The following is a 22,928-nucleotide window of genomic DNA, read 5'->3' on the forward strand; positions in this document are numbered from 1 at the left end:
GCACTTTGCCAGGGCCGGTTCTGGTTCCCAGTCCGGCCCTGCTCTTCAGCACAGTCGGCACCTGATACACCTTGCACCGTATACTCCTGCACACACACCCTGCACCTTCTGCTCTCACGTACTCACCATGCACCTTCTGCTCCTGAGAACTCACCCTGCATCGTCTAGTCCCAGACACTCACCAGACACATGTGCTCCTGCCCATGCACAGTTAGCCCTCATCCACTTACCCTGCACTGTCAGCTCCCATGCACTCACCTTGCACCTTCTCCTCTTGCGCACTCACCCTGCATCGTGTGGTCCTGGCTCTCACTATGCACTGCCTGCTCCAATGCACTCATCCTGCACCACCTACCCATGTGCACTCACCCTGCACTGTCTGCTCCTTATCCTCACCCTGCAGCATCGGGTCCCATGCACTCATCCTGCACCATATGCTCCTGGGTACTCACCATGCACTGTCTGATCCTGACACTCACCTTGCACCATCAGCTCCCATGCATTCAACCGGCAACTTCTACCCCCACACACTCACACTGTAACATAACCTCCCGTGCATTCACCCTGCACCGTATGCTCCAGCACACTGACCCTCCTTGTATGCTCCCACACACCCACTCTGCACCATCTACTCATACGTACTCATCATGCAGTGTATGCTCTCCTGCAATCAATGTGCACCATATGCTTTCACACACTCACCCTGCACCATCTGCTCCTGCGCACTGACCAGGCGCTGTCTGTTCTTCTGCACTCACCCTGCACTATATGTGCCCACTCATCCTACACCATCTGCTCCTGCTCACTCAGCCTGCCTCGTCTGCTCCTGGCACTCACCCTTTATCGTCAGATCCTATTCACTCTGCACCGTCTGCTCCTGCTCACTCACCCTTCATCTTCAGATCCCATGCACTCACCCTGCATAGTCTGCTCCTGACACTCACTCTTCATTGTCGGATCCTACTCACTCGTTCTGAATTGACTGCTCCCATGCACTCATCCTGAATTGTCTGCTCCCATGCACTTGTCCTGAAGCGTCTGCTTCTACACTCACTCTGAAACATCTGCTTCTGACAGTCATCCTGCATCATCGTCTCCCGTCCGTGCACTCACCTCACAACATCTGCTTCTGACAGGCATCCTGCATCATCTGCTCCCGTGCACTCACCCCACAACATCTGCTTCTGACAGTCATCCTGCATCATCTGCTCCTGCGCACTCACCCCACATCTGCTTCTGACAGTCACCCTGCACCCTCTGCTGCCGCACACTAACCCTGCACCCTCTGCTGCCGCACAATCACCCTGCATCCTCTGCTCCAATGCTCTCACCCTGCACTGAATGGGAACCCTCACTAACCCTAAGTGGCGGCTGACACAAGTAAAGAGTGGTGGAGGAGGTGCGGGGGAGTGTACAGCTGGTGGAGTGCACAGCTGGGGTTTTAATAAAAAAAGACTTACCTGCTGCTACTGGCTACCTCGCGCTCCTCTGCTTTCAGTTCCTGGTCCCAACAGTCCCTGGGTCAGCATCATGGACTTCGCATCCAATCCACTTGCTGCTCTAAAAAATTAGAGCAGCATAGGGATTGGCCTGAGAGGCTGGATTAACGCTCGCTCAGGCACAGGGAGTCAGTGCTGTTTCTCCACCCCGGCTGTCCAATACAGTTGGTGGGAGAAACCTATGAGCGCATGTCAGTTTGGCCTGCCTAAGAAAGACAGCTGGGCAAAATGACATGCACACTTAATTGTGCACCTACCACTCCCCGGCCCCTCCATGTACACTCTGACTCAACCAGCAGCTGAAAAATAAAACCGTAATAAAATATTGTTTTCTTTTTCAGCTGCTGGCTATAAGCCAGTGGGTCGATGCTCCTCCGCCAGAGCGGAGGGGCCGCCGCTGCTCACCCTGCAACATATGCTCCCACAAACGTATTTTGCCCCGTCTGCTCTGGTGCACTGACCCTGCACCATTTGCTCAGATGCACCTACCCTGCACTTTTTGTTTCCATGCACTCACCCACCACTGTGTGCACCTACATACTCAAATTTCACCTTCTTCTCTCACGCACTCACCCTGCACCGTTTGCTTCTGACACTCATCATGCATATCTGCTCCTTACACTCACCCTTAGTACTTATTATGAACCGGTGGTTTCCGGTGCTTTGCACCGATACAGAACTCTCAACACAAGCTCTTATGACAGTCTACCACATTGTGGCACTGTTTGTCTAATTTACAGATGAGAACAACAGTTGTTTGTTATTACAATATACATTAGAAATTACCAATACCTCCGTCCAAGCTATTGGTATAGCATTGGGTGCCATGAGCATTCTGAACTGTCACACTTGCGGAGTGTGATAGTTTTTAGGTCGAGCCTAGGCAACGTGCATGCGCTGTCTGCAAGACCTGTTGTTATCTCCTCTATCAGCTTTTGGCATGCCCATGAATTTCCGTTTGTTCATTGTTGTGACATTTAGAAATGCGGGTTTTTATTGGTGCACTGGGTCTGATTCTCCCACCTTTGCATGATTGGGTCACGCACAGGCGATTTTACTCATTGTTTGCTTGCGTTGGCCATCCCAATACGTCCTTGGTTCCTCCTGGGCATCCTGATCTGCCCTTTTATTTTGTAGGGTATCAACATCGTTTTAGGCTTTCAGGCCATTTCACAGAGCAGTGCTCTGTTGGGCACCTGCAAAGTGGCAATTTCTGTCTAGTAGCTGTTGAGCTATGCCAATAGCTCTGACTCACCCTGGTCCATCTGCTTCCGCAAACTCACCATGCCCCATCTGCTTCCACTCACTCATCTTGCACCATCTGCTTCCACACACTCACCATGCACCATCTACTTCCACACACTCACCATGCACCATTGGTTACCGCAAACTCACCATGCACCATCTACTTCCACACACTCACCATGCACAATCTGTTACCGCAAACTAACCATGCACTATCTGCTTCACACACTCACAATGCACCATCTGCTTCTGCACACTCACCGTGCACCATCTGCTTCTGCACACTCACCATGCACCATCTGCTTCTGCACACTCACCATGCACCATCTGCTTCCAGGCTAGCCCTTCTCTTTCAGCACCAGGACTCCCACTTCCCGGTGTGTGTTGATTCACTGTGCACCATCTGCTCCTGCCCATCTACCCCTGACACTGACCCTGTACGCTCTATTTCCTCATGTACACCCTGTACTATTTTCTCCTTCACACCCTGCACCCTTTTTTCCCTCACACCCATGCTTCTCTGCCACATTCACACAGCACCGTCTGCTGCTGCCAGTGGCATATGGAGGCCTCTACTCTGGCAGCTTAAGCAAGGACTGCTGCTGGGCCTGATGAGCTAGTGAACTGTGTCCCACTTAAACCTTATTAGTTGTTTATAGGCAGTGCCATCTTTAACACATGAGCAAGCTGGGCAGTTGCCCAGGGGCCCCACAAGTATAGGGGCCCTATGCAGACCAGAGTTTATCCCACATTTTCTGTTAAATATTTTTATTCCTGTGAGTGGTTTTGTAGGCAGGGCCCAGTGCAATGCTTTGCCCAAGGGCCTATAATGCTGTTAATATGGCCCTGTATATAGGCCTCTTTTGTCTGCATGTCTTCGGAGATAATGCTAATAGATAGAATTTTGGCGAAGGCAATGAAGGAATGAAAGAGGGTTGATGACCTGGGCTTCAACCTCAGTGAAAGAGAACTAAAAATAATGAGGGAAAACCCCAGGGAATAAGGGAGAAAAACTATGGGTAGATAGAAAGGTGAAAGAAAGAACAGGAGGAGGGAGAGTGGAAGGACAATGAAAGTAAAGAAGGATGAAAGGTAGAATGGATGGGGAAATAATAAAAGGATGAAAGGATTGATTGATTAATGAAAGGGTGATAGGATGTATGGAAGAGTTAGAGGGTATCCAGGTGAAAGGGTGAATGAAAGACAGGTAGACGACTGAACAATTGAAGTATGGATGAAAGGAGGAATGGAAGGACACATGAACTTATTCAAGGATGGATGGAAAGTTAGAGGAATGTTCAGCAGGATGAATGAATTGATGACAGGGTGAATGGATGAAAGATGTGTGCTCATTCACCCTGAATGACATTGTTCTAAAGAGGGTGCTTATTCCATGTGATGAGAGGTAACAGGGTCGAACTTGGATGTCGAAGTAGTCCCCGGGGACCAAAATAGAAGTTGCCGCCATTAGTGAAGTAGAAAGCAAAAAAAGTGTCCCATGTTTGGAACTTGGGGCAGTTTTGAACTTGTAAGAACAGACTTAATAGGTGTTGGCAAGGTATGGAGCTTGCTTCAGCCAATGTTTGTTCTATTATCAGCCAAATCAGCAGTAAAAACTGTCTCAGCAGACCCTAAAACAGTCTCACGGACAGCTGTCAGACCAGCTCATCGGGCACTCTTTGATTGTCCTGTAGACAAGGCCACTGAAATTATGTGATTATGGGGTTGCCGCGTTTTTTCATAATGTAGATTTGCCGAATTTACCACATAATCTGCTGATTTTACAGCAGCCAAAAAAAAATTCTAGGAGAATCAAATGTACTAATAACCCAGCGAAATGTGCTGCCATGCAGTGGAAGGCCCTTTACAAAGGTTGACTAGTAACATTTCTGTTGCTTATTGCTATATTTGGATTTTAAACTGATGCTAATGAGGTACAACCAATGCCAATACAGTGTTACCAAGTGTAAAAATATTGAAGTTAAACTATCACAGAATGCGCTGCATTATTGCATTATGCCGCATAAATTTCCTTTTCTTGCCGTATAATCTGCTCAACCCTGCCCCATACTTTGGCCCTCTATTGCCGCATAATTCCAGTGGCTCTGCCTATAGGCCAGTCCGATACTGAGAGGTGTGTTTTGAGTGGGGGTATTTTAATTTTTCCGGCTACTCGTTGTCTGCTGCTCACTCCAAAACGTATTCTTTTTGACCGCAACTCACACATGACGTCATGTGCCCTTGACTACAAAGGAAAAGCATATTTTAGAGGCATTGCGTTTCCTTCCTCCAGAGTGCGTGTGTTTCGGGACCACCAGCATGCCCGATATTCGAGGTCCTCAGCTGAGCCCTGCCTGACTTGTGTTTTAGACAAGTCGAAACAGACCCCTGTAGTCGGCAGAAGGAGCCCTGAAACGCACCACACGAATTTACGCACTGGGCTGGACCTCCCCGACTTGTGCTCTGCCCTGTGGTTTGACGGTGGGGTCCTGGGGCTACCTTCAGTCCTAGCACTTTATGTTCCCCTGTGGAGACAAGTTGACCTCACCTGCCCAACTCTTAAGGGTCTCACGTGGTTAAAGCGAGATCCTTCAGGTGGATGAAGGGGTGTTTTTTGGTTGGTTATGAATGGGTGGATTGATGCATGGATGGATGAAGGGATGGATGCTTGCAGTCTGGAATAAATGTATTCCCTCTCACCAGGAAGCAAAGCGCCAGTTTATCCCGCCTCTTCTCTTTCCCACGCTGCCTCCTCGCTCCGGCTCTCTACCCACCCCTAGTGAAGCTTGGAGAGTTCTCCCCCCTCCCCCTTCTTCAGGGGAGCTAAACCCTTCATTGGGGGCATATTTTCCAATGGCCATGAAAATGTGAGTGGTATGACTCCCCCTCTCACATTCTGCAGACTGGGGGGGCATAATTTTGTGTTGCGCCTTAGAGAGGGGGCGGGGCCTCTGTAGAAAGAGGCGATACGATATTTCCTGGTAGTATCCCAGAGCGGACTGTGGAGGGGAAATCGGGGGGCCGTGCAGTGCCCCCCCCCCCCCCCCCCACACACACACACACACACCCACAGGCACCAGGGAGCCGCACGTGCCCTGAACACGCCTCACTCCCGCCCATCCCGACCTGTCAATCACTGCTTGTAAGAAGACTCACTCCTCCAACGGTGATGAAGACACACACCAGTCACCACCAGGGCCCCACTAGCCCCTCAGAGCCTGGCAGGGGGCGGGGCTCGGCGTGAAGGGGGCGGGGCGTGGAGGGCCTTGGACCCTGCTTTCCATCCGAGCGCAGCGCTAGCTCTGCGCGCAGTCTGGGGAAACACACCTTGAAACGCTCATTCCCAGCACAAACGCCACACCGGCCGCAGGGCGGTTCGTTGCAGTTCCCAGCATTGCAGAATAGCTACAACCTGTCCGGTAACTTCCTCTCTGAAACGTCCATGCCCGTTTTCTGTTCAGTTGTCTAACCAGGTCATTAAAGGCGCGCGCCCCTGACAAAGAATTACTTCCAAGAACGCGCACTACATTCCAGAAATGGGCCGTTTCAATAATATTCAATTTTAAAAATTAAAACTACACATTCTCCCATGGTGTGTATTTTTTCTAGAATCCGTTCTAGTTGTCTGCATTTATTTATCGTGACGCGCTGCAGCGTTTACAGTTCAAGGGCGTTTGCAAACACAAACACACGAGGACAGATCACGCCGCAAATACATTCGAATCACTAACCAAAGCAACAAACCAAAACCAGGAACAAAAAACCAACACAAGGCGGATTGTTGCCTTTGATAGAGAAGCAGAGGACGGATTATGTTCATTGTAGTGCGGATTCGGTGCTTGAACAGCACAGTGGAAGCAGCGAGTTACTCGGGGGGCAAAAAAGCACATTTCCGGCCAGACCAGAGCACGGACACCGAACCTGTTTTTACAAACCAGCCACTGCAAGGATGTGTGCGGGATTCCAACGTGAAATCGCATTTTCCGCCAAAGGATCAACACATTCTTCTGAACTGAGAGTCCAGCCGCATTTATTGGCAAACTCGATGCCTTGTTTTTGGTATAAAACGTGACCAGGCTATTAACGAGCGAGTGCACCACCGTAAAATAATATAACAGTTACAGAAATAGTGGAATTAAAATCATCACAGAATAAACAAATAGTCTGACTTTGAATGGCCTCGTGTCGGCGACTTGGTGTCCCCCAAGTGGGCACAGGTCATCTTCTGTGTTTAGAGGGCCGGCCGCGGCGTCATTGGAGCCCGGCATCGGCCGCTGTTAAAGACCCCCGTGGCTCGGCATCGGGCTGTAGCACCCGGCCTGTGCTAGTAAAGAGACCTCTGGTAGAAGGCCGGGTTTATTTATTTATTTTTTTTCACTTTTGAACAACAGTTAGGAGGGCTGGTTGCCGTTCATTTATTTGCAAAATCCACTGCTTTAAATTTTGAAATAAAATAGCTGCACGATTTCCGTCGGAAATGTGTTTTCCCCCTATCTTTGTGGATTATTAAATATTTTAGTAATGGCTCATGTAAGAAAAATCAGTCAAAAGGAAGTGCGAGCAAGCTATTTGTTTTATGTTGCGGAATTAGTGCGTGCACACAGATGCTGTTTTTTATTTTGGATTTAGGATCCGTGTTTTTGTTACAATTGCCATTGAAACTGACACCGCTCTGCTTATTTTCATTTAGAGGTGCGTGCGTTTTGCTTCCTAGTGTATTAAGTTGACTTCTGTGAGGCGTTGTCCGTTGTCTGCGATGGGGCACATGCTGCAGTTTGGGAACTCTTGTATGGGAGATGCAGTTGATTGTTTTTTTGGCGTTCATTTTAATTTACTTCCTTGTATGTGGGGTAGACTTTTGGCTATTTTGAGGCATTCATCATTGATTTTACTGCTCTTTTCGGCTGTAGCCAGGCACCTGTGTTTCTGAATGTGTTGTAGTTTGATGCCACGAATGGGCATTGTATTGTCTGTTTTTTATCGTCTGCTGTAGGTTGCTGCCTTTTTCGAAGGCGGTGCTTGTCTCCATGCTGTAGCTAGCGCCTGCTAAATACGTTATCCCCGTATCTGTAATTAGACTTGCTGCTTCCTACATATGACACCCTGGTGCCTGTGTTTTTACGTCTACTGTAGTTTGGCGCCTCCTGCATAAGACAGTCTGTGCCCGTTTTTTTCTTTTCCTGTATTTTAACATGTCTTGTTTTCTGAGTTTTGGTCTCTCGTGCCAGTGTTTTGATAGTCTAGCTAGCCTATCGTCTGGGTTCATATATCTGCAGTAGTTTGTCACATCTTGAAAAGGGTAGCCTGGTGTCAGTGTTTTGGCCTCTGGTTTAGTTTGCTGCTTCCTGTGTAAGATTGACTGATGTCTGTGTTTTGGTCTCTGCACTAGTCTGACACATTATGAATCGGATAACCTGTTACATGTGCTCTTTGATCTCTGCTGTGGTCTGACGTGTCTCCTGTATAGTCTGGTACGTGTGTGGGCTTCTGCTGTTTGTTGCCTCTTGCATAGGATAGCCTGGCATCTCTGCTGTTGTTTGCTATCGCCTGCACATGTTCTCTGTGTTTTTATCTCTGATGTAGCCTGACACCTCTTATACAGGATACCTTGGGATCTGAGTTTACGCTTCTGCTACCTCTTGCACAGGATGGCTTAGGATCTGTAATTTGAACTCTGCTGCTGTCAATTGCACAGTATGGCTTGGTTTATGTGTTTTGAACTCTGCCTCTGTTTGCTGTATATTGCACATGGTGCTTGGTCTCTGTGTTTTGAACTCTGCTGCTGTTTGCTGTCTATTGCACAGAATGGCTTGGTCTCTGTGATTTAAACTCTGCTGCTGTTTGCTGTCTATTGCACAGAATGGCTTGGTCTCTGTGATTTAAACTCTGCTTCTGTTTGCTGTATATTGCACATGGTGCTTGGTCTCTGTGTTTTGAACTCTGCTGCTGTTTGCTGTCTATTGCACAGAATGGCTTGTTCTCTGTGATTTAAACTCTGCTGCTGTTTGCTGTCCCTTTCACAGGATAGCCTGGTATGTGTGTTTTGATCTCTGCTGTTTGTTGCATGGGATGGCTGGTATTGTGCATGGCCTCTACTGCTGTTTGCTGCCTCTTGACCTGGGATCTGGGTTTTGATCTGTGCTGCAGTCCGACCACTTGCACAGGAGTGTGTTTTTCGGCCTCGGATGGTTTTGCTGCCTCTTGCTTGGGATCGTCAATTATCGGCTTTTTGATCTGGGCTGTAACGTGAAACCTCGTTCCATGAGTTGCTTAGGGTCTGTGTTTTGGTATTGCCTGCAGCGTGGCGGCCCCTGCATAAGACGACAGGACACCTGTGATTGGGCAGCCGCTGCGGTTTGTTGTCTCCCGCATAGGAGACTTTGGATTCGGCTGGTTCCCGGTCAGGTCAGGTTAGGGTTCGAGTCTCCGCAGCGTCACTGACAGGCACGGCGTCACTGACGGGCACGGCGTCACCGACTGGCACGGCGTCGGTGGCTACGAAGGAAACGCCCCCAGCCCCCCCCCCCCCCCCCCCTCCCCCCGTTTCTTGCCCCAGGAGTCCGTGTTTGTGGCTGACGTCAGGGTATTTCCGCTACAACATGGTTTCCTCCTGTCAGGAGGACGACGCACTGGGTGGTGAATCTTGAGGCAGCCAATGGAGACAATTGTAACCCCCTCCTCCCTCCCCCACTAACCGGTACCCCGGCCAGTTCTCGTGAGCCCACCAGACGTACCATCTGTGCAAAAATAAGACTACTTCGACGTTTTTTGTAAAAAAAAATCTACGTGCCAATTAGCGAGCTGGTGCGAACAGTCTTTTTTCATGACGGCTTTTCCCCAAATCCACAATAAGGCTGCAGCACGCACGCGCGGTGCTTCTTCATTGACCCCGCGTGCACGTGGGGAGAGAAAGCAGACTCCGAGCAGCCCCCGTGACTCCCCCGGGGAACACGACACAGCCCAGCTTAGAATATGCTATCTGAAAAACGAAGAGTGAGAAGCGGAATACATATATAGTATCAAGCTTCATTAATTAGGTGAATATGGGGGAGAGAAACGATGGGCACAGGTCACATAAGAGCGCAGTATATTGGATTTTTATAAAGTAATTATTGTCTAACCTGTTTATTAAAATTATTATTGCTCCATTGCTACTGCTATTATTATTAATATTGTTATCATCGCGAATAATATTTGTTAATAACGATGAAAACAAAAGTAATGCATTTTAAATGAATAATAATGTAGTAGTACTGATACAAATAAATCCGCATCGTTTTTATGTTGAATCTGCATGTCGTGTAAAGTAGGAGTGCTCCGATCCGTGTTCACAAGCCCAGCTGGGTTGTGGTAGATGTGATTTGAGGTATGCTGCAGGCTGTACAAGTAAATGTGCTTCGACAACCTGTGTCACAATACTACCTGCATTGAGGTTAGGCGGAATATATAGTGTCATGTCAGTTTGTGTATGCTGCAGTTGTTCTGGGTGTGTGTGTACTTGAAAGAGGCTGCATTGTGGTACATGTGTACCAGACTGTAATGCAAGCTGTGCTGTGGCAGAGGAGGATTGGGGTGAGGGATGTTGTACTATGGGGCATCAGTATGTGTATCAAGCATCATGTTTGTTTGGGATCTTTATGAAGTACAATGTGAATCTGAATTGTGGTGGATGTGAATTGTGGAAGTAGGCCAAGCTGTCCATCAGTAGAATTGCAACAGCAATGCACACACTGCTGTGTGGGGTTTCTGTGGGTACAAGGCATGTGTGGTGCAGTATGTTTGCTTTGGGGTACAAGGCAGGCTTTACTGTGGGATTTGTATGTGCAGGAGACATGTAGTATTTGACTGAATGATCATACATTTTAATGCAGGCTGTACTGTAATAGGTGGGTTTAAATGTGCAGGCTGGGTCGCCATGATGTAGTCGTGTGGAATCAGCACGGCTATCAGGCATGCTCTGGGTGATGGGACCTAATGCAGCATATGATCTAGTAATGAGTGCTGTGAAGTAAGGCTGGAAGCGCTCTAGTAATATGTCTGGGGATGTAAGGCAGGGTGGTATTGGGATGTACTGCAAGATGTGTTCTTGTAATGTGGATAGAGATGTAGGGTAGGATGTGTTCTAGTTTTGTGAGCTGCAATGTAAGGCAGGGTGTTTTTGAGAATGTGCTAGGATATATGGCAGGACGTGTTCTAGTAATGTGTGTCGGGATGCATGGCGTGAGGGTTTATGGCAGTAGTCTTCTAACCACCCATTTAAAAAAAGTCACTGCCCCCCAGTGTGAAAATCGATTTTTACACTTATTCTAGAAAATTGACAATGTTTAAATACTCTTAACCATATTTGAACACTGCAGTTATGTTCTGTTATCCTTTTTTTAAATGTAGTCAAGTACATGGTTGCCAACATCTTATGGGCAGTCTGGTCTTTCCAAAGTGTAAAACTATTCACAGTGTGGTTCTGTATCTGAAATGAGAGGGGGGGGGGGTTGAGGATTATTTGGAGGCCTTCCCCTCTGACATTTACTCTGAGCATGGCTATGAGTGACAAAAGATGTTATTGATTGCACATTACAGAGTGACCTATTACAGCCCTGTCTTTTTACTAGTATAGCTTTTCTCTTGGCCAGTGTCTGGCATTAACACAGGGACCACTAAAGGCCTCCCCCAAGGGAGGTTTCCCCCCCAGTTTGAAGACTTTTGGTTTATTGTAATGTTAACTGGGATGTATGGTATGAGCTGGGGTTTTAGCAGAATGTCTTCCAGTAATGTGTGCTGGATTGTAAGGCATGATGAGTTCTAATAATATATATTGGGATCTAAGGCAGGGAGTGTTCTAGTAATGTGGATGGAGGTGTAAAGCAGGTTGTGTTCTAGTAAAGTGTATAGAGGTGTAAGGCAGGATGTATTCTAGTAATGTGTATAGAGGTGTATGGCAGGATGTATTTTAGTAATGAGTACGGGATTCAGGTAGGATATGTTCTAGTAATGTGTGTATGGATGTAAGGCAGGTTGAGTTGTAGAAATGTGTATAGAGGTGAAAGGGGGGATGTGTTCTAGTAATGTGTATATAGGTGTAAGGCAGGGTGTATTCTAGTAATGTGTATAGAGGTGTAAGGCAGGATGTGTTCTAGTACTGCATATAGAGGTGTACGGCGGGATGAGCATATGGATGAAAGGCAGGATGTGTTCTAGTAATGTGTATATAGGTGTAAGGCAAGGTGTATTCTAGTAATGTGTATAGAGGTGTAAGGCAGGATGTGTTCTAGTACTGCATATAGAGGTGTACGGCGGGGTGAGTATATGGATGAAAGGCAGGATGTGTTCTAGAAATGTGTATAGAGGTGTAAGGCAGGATATATTCTAGTAATGTGTATAGAGGTGTAAGGCAGGATGTATTCTAGTATTGTGTATAGAGTTGAAAGGCAGGATGTGTTCTAGTACTGCATATAGAGGTGTACGGCGGAATGGGTATATGGATGAAAGGCAGGATGTGTTCTAGTAGTGTGTATAGAGGTGTACGGCAGGATGTGTTCTAGTAATGTGTATAGAGGTGTAAGACAGGATGTATTCTAGTAATGTGTATAGAGGTGTAAGGCAGGATGTGTTTTAGTACTGCATATAGAGGTGTACAGCGGGATGGGTATATGGATGTAAGGCAGGATGTGTTCTAGTAATGTGTATATAGGTGTAATGCAGGAAGTTTTCTAGTAATGCATGTAGAGGTGTACAGCAGGATCGGTATATGGATGTAAGGCAGGATGTGTTTTAGTAATGTGTATAGAGGTGTAAGGCAGGATGTGTTCTAGTAATGCATGTAGAGGTGCACCGCAGGATCGGTATATGGATATAAGGAAGGATGTGTTCTAGTAATGTGTATAGAGGTGTAAGGCAGGATGTATTCTAGTAATGTGTATAGAGGTGTATGACAGGATGTGTTCTAGTAATGTGTATAGAGGTGTAAGGCAGGATGTGTTCTAGTAATGTTTATAGAGGTGTATGGCGGGATGTATTCTAGTAATGTGTATAGAGGTGTAAGGCAGGATGTGTTCTAGTAATGTTTATAGAGGTGTATGGCGGGATGTATTCTAGTAATGTGTATGAGTGTAAGGTAGGATATGTCCTAGTAATGTGTGTATGAATATAAGACAGGATGTGTTCTAGTAATGTGCATAGAGGTGTATGACAGGATGTATTCTAGTAATGTGTATGGGATGTAAGGTAGGATATTTTCTAGTAATGTGTGTATGGATGTAAGACAGGATGTTTTCTAGTAATGTGTATATGATGTAAGGTAGGATATGTTCTAGTAATGTGTGTTTGGATGTAAGACAGGATGTATTCTAGTAATATGTATAGAGGTGTATGGCAGGATGTATTATAGTAATGTGTATAGAGGTGTAAGGCAGGATGTGTTCTAGTAATGTGTATACAGGTGTATGGCAGGATGTATTCTAGTAATGTGTATGGGATGTAAGGTAGGATATGTTCTAGTAATGTGTGTATGGATGTAAGGCAGGATGTGTTTTAGTAATGTGTATAAGGGGTGCAAGGTAGGTTGTGTTCTAGTAATGTGTATATGGTTGTAAGACAGGATATGCTCTAGTACTTTGTATAGGGGTGTAAGGTAGGATGTTTTCTAGTATTGTGTATAGAGGTGTACGGCAGGATGTGTTCTAGTAATGTGTATAGAGGTGTAATGCAGGATGTATTCTAGTAATGTGTATAGAGGTGTAAGGCAGGATGTGTTCTAGTACTGCATATAGAGGTGTACGGCGGGATAGGTATATGGATGTAAGGCAGGATGTGTTCTAGTAATGTTATATAGGTGTAAGGCAGGATGTGTTCTAGTAATGCATGTAGAGGTGTACAGCAGGATGGGTATATGGATGTAAGGCAGGATGTGTTCTAGTAATGTGTATAGAGGTGTAAGGCAGGATGTGTTCTAGTAATGCATGTAGAGGTGTACAGCAGGATGGGTATATGGATGTAAGGCATGATGTGTTCTAGTAATGTGTATAGAGGTGTAAGGCAGGATGTATTTTAGTAATGTGTATAGAGGTATATGGCAGGATGTGTTCTAGTAGTGTGTATAGAGGTGTATGGCAGGATGTATTCTAGTAATGTGTATGGGATGTAAGGTAGGATATGTTCTAGTAATGTGTGTATGGATGTAAGACCGGATGTGTTCTAGTAATGTGTATAGAGGTGTAAGGCAGGATGTATTCTAGTAATGTGTATAGAGGTGTATGACAGGATGTGTTCTAGTAATGTGTATAGAGGTGTATGGCAGGATGTATTCTAGTAATGCGTATGGGATGTAAGGTAGGATATGTTCTAGTAATGTGTGTATGGATGTAAGGCAGGATGTGTTCTAGTAATGTGTATAAGGGGTGCAAGGTAGGTTGTGTTCTAGTAATATGTATATGGCTGTAAGACAGGATATGCTCTAGTAATTTGTATAGGGGTGTAAGGTAGGATGTTTTCTAGTAATATCTATATGTCGGTGAGGCAGGATGTGTTCTAGTAATGTTCCAGTATTGTGTAGAGCAATATATGGCAGGATGTATTCTATTGATTTGTGCTGGGATGTAAGGCATCATGTGTTCTAGTAATGTTTATTGTGAAATTGGCACTTTTGTAAAAATTCAAAATTTCCCACATAAATCGGCACTTTAAATAAATTGAAGGTGATCCTTCTTTTATTGGCTATGCTATGTGCTGAGTCAATTATATGAGGGTAAGCAACAAGTTAGCAGGCTGCAGAAGTGTTAAGTACCACTACTGCTTGCCTTTAAAATGCACAGCAAAAGACACACAGATGATGGGTTGAATGCAGAGCAAATCAAACATTCACCACCAGTCAATAGATCTGGGTTGAATCCATTGTTCTTTTGCTCACATGGTGCCCCAAATTAGACCCAGCCATATGCAAATCAGTCTTGACCATGTGCCTCATGGGAACAGTCCAGCTCGAACTGCCAAGCCTGGCCCTCCTTGAACCGGAAACAGGCATCCTGGGACCAGTTTCGGGGCATCACCCCTCATCAGCCAGGCTAGCTTGAATCCAGTGGCACAGTGAGACCAGGACCCATGTCTGGGCATACCCAGCGCACTTAAGGTGAGAAATCAAAAGACACCCAGATGATGGACAGAATGCACAGCAAATCAAACATTCACTCCCAGTCAATAGATCTGGGTTAAATCCATCGTTCTTTTGATCACCATGGCACCCGAATTTAGACCCAGCCAAATGCAAATCAGTCTTGACCCTGTGCCTCATGGGAACAGTCCTACCCGAACTGCCAAGTCAGGTCCTCCCTGGACAGGAAACAAGCATCCTGGGACCGGTTTCGAGGGATCACCCCTCATTAGCCAGGCTAGCTTGAATCCAGTGGAGCAGTGAGCCCAGGACCCACATCTGGGCGTACCTGGCACAATTAGGGCGAGAAAGCAAAATACACACAGGTGATGGATGGAATGCAGAGCAAATCAAACATTCACCCCCAGTTAATAGATCTAGATTAAAGCCATCGTTATTTTGCTCACCATGCCCCCCCCAGTTTAGACCCAGCCATATGCAAATCAGTCTCTAGACCCTGTGTCTCATGGGAACAGTCCAGCCCGAACTGCCAAGCCAGGTTCTCCCTGGACCGGAAACATCCTGGGACCGGTTTCAGGACATCACCCCTCACCAGCCAGGCTAGCTTGAATCCAGTGGCACAGTGAGCCTGGGGCCCACATCTGGGCAGACCCTGCGCACTTAGGGTGAGAAAGCAAAATTCACACAGATGATGGACGGAATGCAGAGCAAATCAAACATCCAACCCCAGTCAATAGATCTGGGTTAGATCCATATTCAAATCAGTCTTGACCATGTGCCTCATGGGAACAGTCCAGCCCGAACTGCCAAGCCAGGTCCTCACTGGACCGGAAACAAGCATCCAATAGCATGGGGAGCAAACAAAGTTGGATTTAGGCCCAGATCTCTGTACTGGGGTGAATGTATGACATTGTTCTGCATTCTGTCCATCAATTGTTCTTCTTTCATTTATCATCCCGAGTGGGACAGGTATGCCCAGATGCTGGTCCCATGCCCTCCATGCCACTGGTGTCAAGAAATCCTGGCTGATGCGGGGTGAAACCCTGAACCCGGTCCTGGGATGGATGTTTCAAGTCCATTAAGGACCCGGCCTCGCAGTTCGGGCTGGACTATTCCCATTGGGCGATTTGCATATGGCTGGGTTCAAACCGGAATGGCATGGGGAGCAAAAAATAATGGATGTAGGCCCAGATATCTGTACTAGGTTGAATGTAGGAGATTGTTCTGCATTTTGTTCATCAATTGTTCTTTTTGCATTTGTCTCCTCGAGTGGGATGGGTATGCCCAGACGTGGGTCCCATGCTCTCCATGCCACTTGAGTAAATATATTGTGGCTGAAGATGAGTGAAATTCTGCAACCAGTCCTAGGATGCTTGTTTCCAGTCCAGGGAGGACCTGGCCTGGCAGTTCAGGCAGGACGTTTCCCATTGGGTGAAGAGTCAGACTGATTTGCATATGGCTGGGTTCAAACCAGAATGGCATGGAGAGCAAAAAACAATGGATTTAGGCCCAGGTCTTTTCTGCATTCTGTCCATCAATTGTTCTTTTTGCATTGAAAATGCACACAGCGCTCCCACTGGGCCTGCCCATTGTTTCCTCAGACCTGCTGCCCCGAAACCATTGCCTGTTGTGTTTTTTTGCTCCAGAAAGCTCCAGTTACATTAAATAAGTAGTATTTCGGAGCTTGTGAGGTTTCCTTATTTGCCCAGAATCATAGGATGTTGAATCGATAAAAGGACTCCAATCTGGATCCCCAGTTGCAAAGTTGGTAGCTTTGTCCCCAACGCCACATCCTGTCCTCTAAAACGCCCCCCTCTTAGATCCCACCCTACGTGCCTCCTTTCCCACCCCGTGATAAGCACCCCAACAATCTCACAACACTCATGGGCCCCTCTCCTCACCCCTTGAGCTCCCATTCTTGTGTCACCAATATACCTGACCCTCCATTTGCTCCTTGCTGCTATGTGCTCGTACTTTAGTAATAGTGGCTGTCCGATGCCAGAGAAAGGAAAAAGTTTACAAATTTATATACCCACTCTCTGGCAGCAATTACCCTCTTGTCCGCAGTGTGTGCTAGGATTTGAAGCAGGATGTGTTCTAGTTATGTGAGTTGGGGTGTTAGGGAAGCTGTGTTCTAGTAGTATTTGCTAGGGTGTAAGGCAGGATGTGTTGTAGTACGGTGTATAGGGTTGTATGGCAGGATGTGTTGTAGTACTGTGTATAGGGTTATAAGGCAGGATGTGATGTTGTACTGTGTATAGGGTTGTAAGGCAGGATGTGTTCTAGTAATATGTTTATGATGTAAGGCAGGGTGTGTTTTAGTAATGTGTATAGGGATGTAAGACAGGATGCGTTCTAGTATTATGTTTATGCATGTACGGCAGGAAGTGTTTTAGTAAATGTATAGGGGTGTAAGGCAGGAAGTGTTCTAGTACTGTGTATAGGGGTGTAAGGCAGGGTGTGTTTTAGTAAATGTATAGGGGTGTAAGGCAGGAAGTGTTCTAGTACTGTGTATAGGGGTGTAAGGCAGGGTGTGTTGTAGTGTGTGCTAGGATGTAAGGCAGGGTGTGTTGTAGTACTATGTATAGGGGTGTAAGGCAGGATGTTTTCTAGTAATATGTCTATAGATGTAAGGCAGGGTGTGCTCTTGTGGTGTGTGCTAGGATGTAAGGCGGTTGTGCTCCAGTAATGTGATTTGGAATGTTTGGCAGGATGTGTTCTCGTAATATATTTACAGATGTAAGGGAGGGTGTGTTCTAGTAATGTGAGTTGGGGGTTCAGGTAGGATGTGTTCAGGCAATAATAGTTTGGATATAAGCAGATTGCGTTTGAGTAATATGTATTGGCTTACAAGACAAATCAGTGTGTCATAGGCATATTGTATTTTTTGGGTGTGAAATAGGGAATAAGTTAGAATATATTGTGGTGATGTGCATTGGGTATAAGGAATGAGGTGCTGAAGTATTTGAATTGGCTATATTGCATGTGCACGTTTAAGGGTGTAATGTAAAGCAGGCTGTTATCTAAAAGTTGTGATTTGGGCTGCATTGCAGGCAATGTTGCAGTAGGTGTGAACTACAGTGAGGCGGGAAGTATTATGTCAGATCTGTATGATATTGTTAGTCTTGGTGGACAATAATTGATTTCAAGTCAATCTGTATTGGGTTTTAAGGCAAGGTGTATTGTACTGAGGTGCATTGGTCAAAAAGTCTAGACTTATTGTAATAATGTCTTCTATGGTATTAGGCATGCTGTGTTCTAGGTCTGTGTATTACATTGTAAGACAGGCTGTGTTTTAGTAGGTGTGAAATATTGTAAGACTGTGGCTATTGGTAGCAAATATTGTAGCCAAAGGTAAGATGTTTTGGTTTTTGGTGTTTAGTAAGGTTCATTGGGCTGCATAGGAGGCTCTGATTGATTTGTTCTGCATGTGGTCTATACCAGGATGTGTTAGGTTTGTCCTATACTGGATCCAGAAGAGCGAGTAGCTGAAGACAGGCTTTTCAAGTAGTCCCTCTAGGCCCTCGGTTTGGGTAGACTTACACCTGCTTAGCGCTAAAATACCCTCTCGGGTGATATAGCGCTCTAAAATCTACATAAAATAATAGGAGAGGCTGTTTGGTTTGGTCTGCATGTTATCTGACACATGGTGTCTTTAGTTTGGTCTGCAGGTGATCTAGTGCATGATGTGTTTGGTTTGGTCTGCCTGTGGACTAGGGAACGATTTGTTTTGCTTGGTTTGCAGGTGATCTAGCATGGGCTGTTTAGTTTGCTCTGCATGTAATCTAGCACAGGATGTGTTTGGTTTAGTTTGCATGTCATGTAGTGCAGGACGTGTTTGATTTGCCCTGGACAGGATCCAGAAGAATCTGCGTTTGGTGTAGTCTGTGTGTGGTCCGACGCATAGTGTGTTTAGTTTGGTCTGTATGTGATGTAGCACAGAATATGTTTAGTTTAGTCTTCTATGCGATCTATTGCAGGATGTGTTTGGTTTGCAAGCGATCTAACACATGGTGTGTTTGGTTTGGTCTGCATGTGATCTGGTCAAGAATGTGCTTGGTTTAGTCTATATGTGATCTAGCTCAGAAAGTGTTTGGTTTGGTCTGTGTGTGATCTAGAGCAGGGTGTGTTTGGTTTGGCAAAGCATGATATCTGGCGCAGGATGTGTCTGGTTTGGTCCACATTTTATTTAGCGCAGGATGTGCTTGGTTTGGCCTGCAAGTGATCTAACACACAATGTGTTTGGTTTGGTCTATGTGTTATATAGCGCAGGATGCATTTGGTCTGACTTGTATGTGACTAGCCCACGATGTGATTGGTTTGTAACACCTGTGGTCTAGAGCAGGGTGTATTTAGTTTGGTCAGCATGTGATCTAGCACAAGATATGTTTAGTTTAGTCTGCTATGTGATCTATTGCAGGGTGTTTTAGGTTTGCATGTGATCTAGCACAAGGTGTGTTTGGTTTGGTCTGGGTGTGATGTAGAGCAGGGTGAATTTGGTTTGGTACGCATCTGATCTAACACAGGATGTGTTTGCTTTGGTCTGCATATGATCTTGCACACAATGTGTTTGGTTTGCTCTGTGTGTCATCTAATACAGGTTGTGTTTGGTTTGGTCTGCATGTGATCCAGCGCAGACGGATGTATTTGGTTTGGTCTGAATATGATCTAGCGCAGGATCAGTTTGGTTTGGTGTGCATGTGCTCTGGCGCAGGATGCTTTTGGTTAGATTTGCATGTGATCTAGCACAGGATGTATTTAGTTTGGTTTGCATGTGCTCTAGAGTAGAGTGTGGTTGGTTTGGTCTGGGTGTGATCTAGAGCAGGGTGATTTTGGTTTGGTAAGCATCTGAGATAACGCAGGGTGTGATTGGTTTGCTCTGCATGTGATCTAGCACAATGTATTTGGTTTGCTCTGTGTGTCACATAGCACACGATCTGTTTGGTTTGGTCTGCATGTGATCTAGCACACAATGTGTTTGGTTTGCTCTGTGTGTCATCTAGTGCAGGTTGTTTTTGGTTTGGTCTGCATGTGATCTAGCACAGGATGAATTTGGTTTGGTCTGAATGTGATCTAGCGCAGGATCAGGTTGGATTGGTTTGCATGTGCTCTAGCGCAGGATGTATTTGGTTTGGTTTGCATGTGCTCTAGCGCAGGATGCTTTTGGTTTGGTTTGCATGTGCTCTAGAGTAGGATGTGATTGGTTTGGTCTGGGTGTGATGTAGAGCAGGGTGATTTGGGTTTGGTAAGCATCTGATCTAACGCAGGGTGTGTTTGCTTTGGTCTGCATGTGATCTAGCACAATGTGTTTGGCTCTGTGTGTCATCTAGCACACAATGTGTTTAGTTTGGTCTGCATGTGATCTAGCACACAATGTGTTTGGTTTGTTCTGTGTGTCATCTAGTGCAGGTTGTGTTTGGTCTGCATGTGATCTAGCACAGAATGTATTTGGTTTGGTCTGAATGTGATCTAGCGCAGGATCAGTTTGGTTTGGTGTGCATGTGCTCTAGTGCACAATACGCTTGGTTTGGTCTGCATGTGATGTAGAGCAGGGTGTGCTTGGTATGCTCTGCATGTGTTTCAGCGCACTATATGTTTAGTTTGGTCTGCATGTGAACTAGTGCAGGATGTGTGTGGTTTGCATGTGATCTAGAGCAGGATGTGTTTGATTTGCATTTGATCTAGCACAAGGTGTGTTTTGGTTTGGTCTGGGTGTGATGTGGAGCAGGGTGATTTTGGTTTGGTAAGCATGTGATCTAATGCAGGATGTGTTTGCTTTTGTCTGCATGTGATCTAGCCCACAATGTGTTTGATTTGCTCTGTGTGTCGTCTAGCGCAGGATGTGTTTGGTTTGGTCTGCATGTGATCTAGCACACAATGTGTTTGATTTGCTCTGTGTGTCATCTAGGGCATGATGTGTTTGGTTTGGTCTGCATGTGATCTAGCGCAGTATGAGTTTGGTTCGGTGTGCATGTGATCTAGCGCAGGATGAGGTTAGTTTGGTCTGCATGTGATTTAGCGCAGGATGAGTTTGGGTTGGTCTGCATGTGCTTTAGCGCGGGATGCGTTTGGTTTGTATGTGATCTAGCACAGGATGCGTTTGGTTTGGTCTGCATGTGATCTAGCGCAGGATGTGTTTAGTTTGGTTTGCATGTGCTCTAGCACAGGATAGGTTTGGTTTGGTCTGCATGTGATCTGGCACAGGATGTGTTTGTTTGGTCTGCATGTGATCTAGCGCACAATGGTCTTGGTTTGGTTTGCATGTGAACTAGTGCAGGATGTGTTTGGTTTGCATGTGATCTAGAGCAGGATGTGCTTGGTTTGGACTGTATGTGATCTAGCGCAGGATGTATTTGGTTTGCATGTGACAGAGCAGGATGTGTTTAGTTTGGTCTGAATGTGATCTAGCGCAGGATGAGTTTGGTTTGGTCTGCATGTGGTCTAGTGCAGTATGAGTTTGGTTCAGTGTGCATGTGATCTAGCACAGGATGGGTTTAGTTTGGTCTGCATGTGATCAAGCACAGAATGTGTTTGGTTTGGTCTGCATGTGATCAAGCACAATGGTCTTGGTTTGGTTTGCATTTGAACTAGAGCAGGATGTGTTTGGTTTGCATGTGATCTAGATCAGGAAGACTGTATGTGATCTAGCGCAGGATCTGTTTGGTTTGGTTTGCATGTGACATAGAGGAGGGTGTGTTTAGTTTGGTCTGCATGTGATCTAGCGCAGGATGAGTTTGGTTTGGTCCGCTTGTGGTCTAGCGCAGTGTGACATAGAGCAGGATGTGTTTAGTTTGGTCTGCATGTGATCTAGCGCAGGATGAGTTTGATTTGGTTTGTATGTGATCTAGCACAGGATACGTTTGGTTTGGTTTGCATGTGCTCTAGCGCAGGGTACGTTTGGTTTGCATGTGATCTAGCGCAGTATGTGTTTGGTTTGATCTGCATGTGATCTACTGCAGGGTGAGTTCGGTTCAGTCTGTATGTGAACTAGCGCGAGATGTGTTTGGTTTGGCCTGTAGGGGATCCAGGAGCAGCTGTATTTGGTTTAGGCTGCACGTGATTTAGAGCAGGCTGTGTTTGGCTTGAGCTGCTGCTGGGAGCTGTCCAGCTTGGCTGGTGCTGACGGTGCTGCTTGTCTGTCCCTAGCGTACCTGGTGCAGGCGGTGAGGGCAGCGGGCAAATGCGATGCGGTCTTCAAGGGCTTCTCGGACTGCCTGCTCACACTGGGCGACAAAATGGCCAACTATCCACAGGACCTGGACGATGACCGGAACCTCAAGACCATCTGCTCGTAAGTAGGCCTTTAGCTACACTGTCTCCCCCTCCACTCCCTTGTACCCGCGCATGCAATTGGACACCCCCCCCCCCCCCCACCCCCTGAAGAGGAGTGGGCGGGGCGTTAGGTGGGGTGCTGTTGCATGCTGTAGTGTTTAAATGCTGTCGGGAATTAAGTTGTTTTTTAGAGTAATACTCAGGCTCTAGGGTAAGATTATAGCACAGGTCATATTTCAATAAATGCATGATGTATCACATTTTGTGTTGTCGAGATTACAAACACCCGCCATTTTCCTCCCTTGCTGCGGACGACCCAACTCTTCCTTCGTTATCTTTGGGATCTTTTTTCTTTTATTCCATCCTCTTTTCATTCTTCTCTTTCTACATTTTATTTCCTTACTTGGTCCCTTCTTTAATGGCACCCCCACTAAGTCGCCATGCCACTTCCCTTCTTACCCAAAACTCTCCTGCATCCCATTTGACTCCCTCTGTGCTTCCTGCTTACACATACGCTCGTGCACACATAAAAATGCCGCTCAGACTATGTACATGATCTTTCGTTCCTACAATACGCTTTCTTGGCGTCTGCCCTTGGCACACGGACACGTCCCCGCTTCTACCACTTCACACTCTCTGTCGCACCAGCACGTGTGCCCTCACACAGCTGGCGCCTCTCCCCCGAGCACCCACCCTGCCAGGGTCGGCATATCACCAGTTCTGAAGTCCCTCCGCCCCGCCCCCTTACCGGAGCCCAGATGGTGCTGCTGACTGCCTTATATGAGGGCTGCACAGGACAGCCTGCTGCC

At 46.4% G+C, this 22,928-nt stretch overlaps 1 protein-coding gene across 1 annotated transcript in view; it reads left to right on the forward strand.

The window, feature by feature from the left end:
• NRN1 (neuritin 1) overlaps positions 1-22,928 on the forward strand; it is a 33,859-nt gene that overhangs the window by 6,487 nt on the left and 4,444 nt on the right. Inside the window, exon 2 of the mRNA XM_086965029.1 lies at positions 21,994-22,138. Within this exon, the coding sequence (XP_086821155.1) occupies positions 21,994-22,138 (145 nt within the window). The remainder of the gene's footprint in view (positions 1-21,993; positions 22,139-22,928) is intronic.

Source organism: Lissotriton vulgaris, chromosome 4_1 (assembly GCF_964263255.1).
Source record: "Lissotriton vulgaris chromosome 4_1, aLisVul1.2, whole genome shotgun sequence".
Lineage (NCBI taxonomy): Eukaryota > Metazoa > Chordata > Amphibia > Caudata > Salamandridae > Lissotriton > Lissotriton vulgaris.